The sequence below is a fragment of the Nematocida homosporus genome (assembly GCF_024244095.1).
Source record: "Nematocida homosporus strain JUm1504 chromosome Unknown 4221, whole genome shotgun sequence".
Lineage (NCBI taxonomy): Eukaryota > Fungi > Microsporidia > Nematocida > Nematocida homosporus.
The window spans coordinates 1-864 of record NW_026250519.1 but is presented as its reverse complement, the minus strand read 5'-3'; the positions used below and the strand labels follow the sequence as shown (position 1 = coordinate 864).

Here is an 864-nt window from a genome sequence, read left to right as displayed (position 1 = left end):
TCAACCAAGTTCAGTTTTGAGGCGTCAAGATATTTAGTGGGCGTATTCACAGAGTACAATTTCTGGTCATAAACAACAATATCTGTATCTGAAAGCGGGCGCATACTTTTTCTATCAAGCGTTTCCAAAGGGTGGTACTTAAAAATCTCCTTGAGAAGTGCAACTACTTCTTGATGGGTCAGCCGGGTATCTGTAGCTGTACAGCAAGTTTTCAACATCAGACCAACCACAATCACAATCAGACAATTCGCCAAGTGCCTAGATCTATCAAGGCACCGCAATCTTGTACGATTAAGACAGTAGGTATTCATATGGTAGTAAAAAAGCCACGTTTTATCTTAATATTTGATAATTTTGAATTTAATGCCAATAGTATCGAAGACCATGCACATCAAATTACTACAACTTAGCACAACATAATAGTATCATAAGTTAACATGGCATAATCTCAACTTAGTACAATCTCAACTTAGTACAATCTTAACATAACATAATACAATCTTAACTTAGTACAACATAATACTATCTTAACTTAGTACAACTTAGTAAAATCTCAACTTAATACAACATAATAGTATCTTAACTTAGTACAACTTAGTAAAATCTCAACTTAATACTATCTCAACTTAATACAATCTAAACTAAACTCAACATAATACAATCTTAACATAACTAAACCAAACATAACACAATACTTAACCCAACTCAATACTTAACTCAACCCAATTCAATACCAACTCAAATGCACTCGAAGATCTTAATATAAAAGCTTCTCGGGAAGCCACACACAATATATACAGATGATGTTAAAGACCTACTCGCTCAGACCCTCTTCGCTCGTTGTTTATTCTATGCCAGGCATAG

General features: G+C 34.1%; 1 protein-coding gene across 1 annotated transcript; it reads right to left on the bottom strand.

Moving 5' to 3' along the window:
* Positions 1–311, bottom strand: NEHOM01_2541 (uncharacterized protein; the record flags this gene model as incomplete). Its single annotated transcript, XM_051491417.1, has 1 exon — positions 1–311. A coding segment is annotated over one exon (311 nt), but the record flags the coding sequence as incomplete, so codon positions are not given.
* Between the last annotated feature and the right edge of the window lie 553 nt (positions 312–864).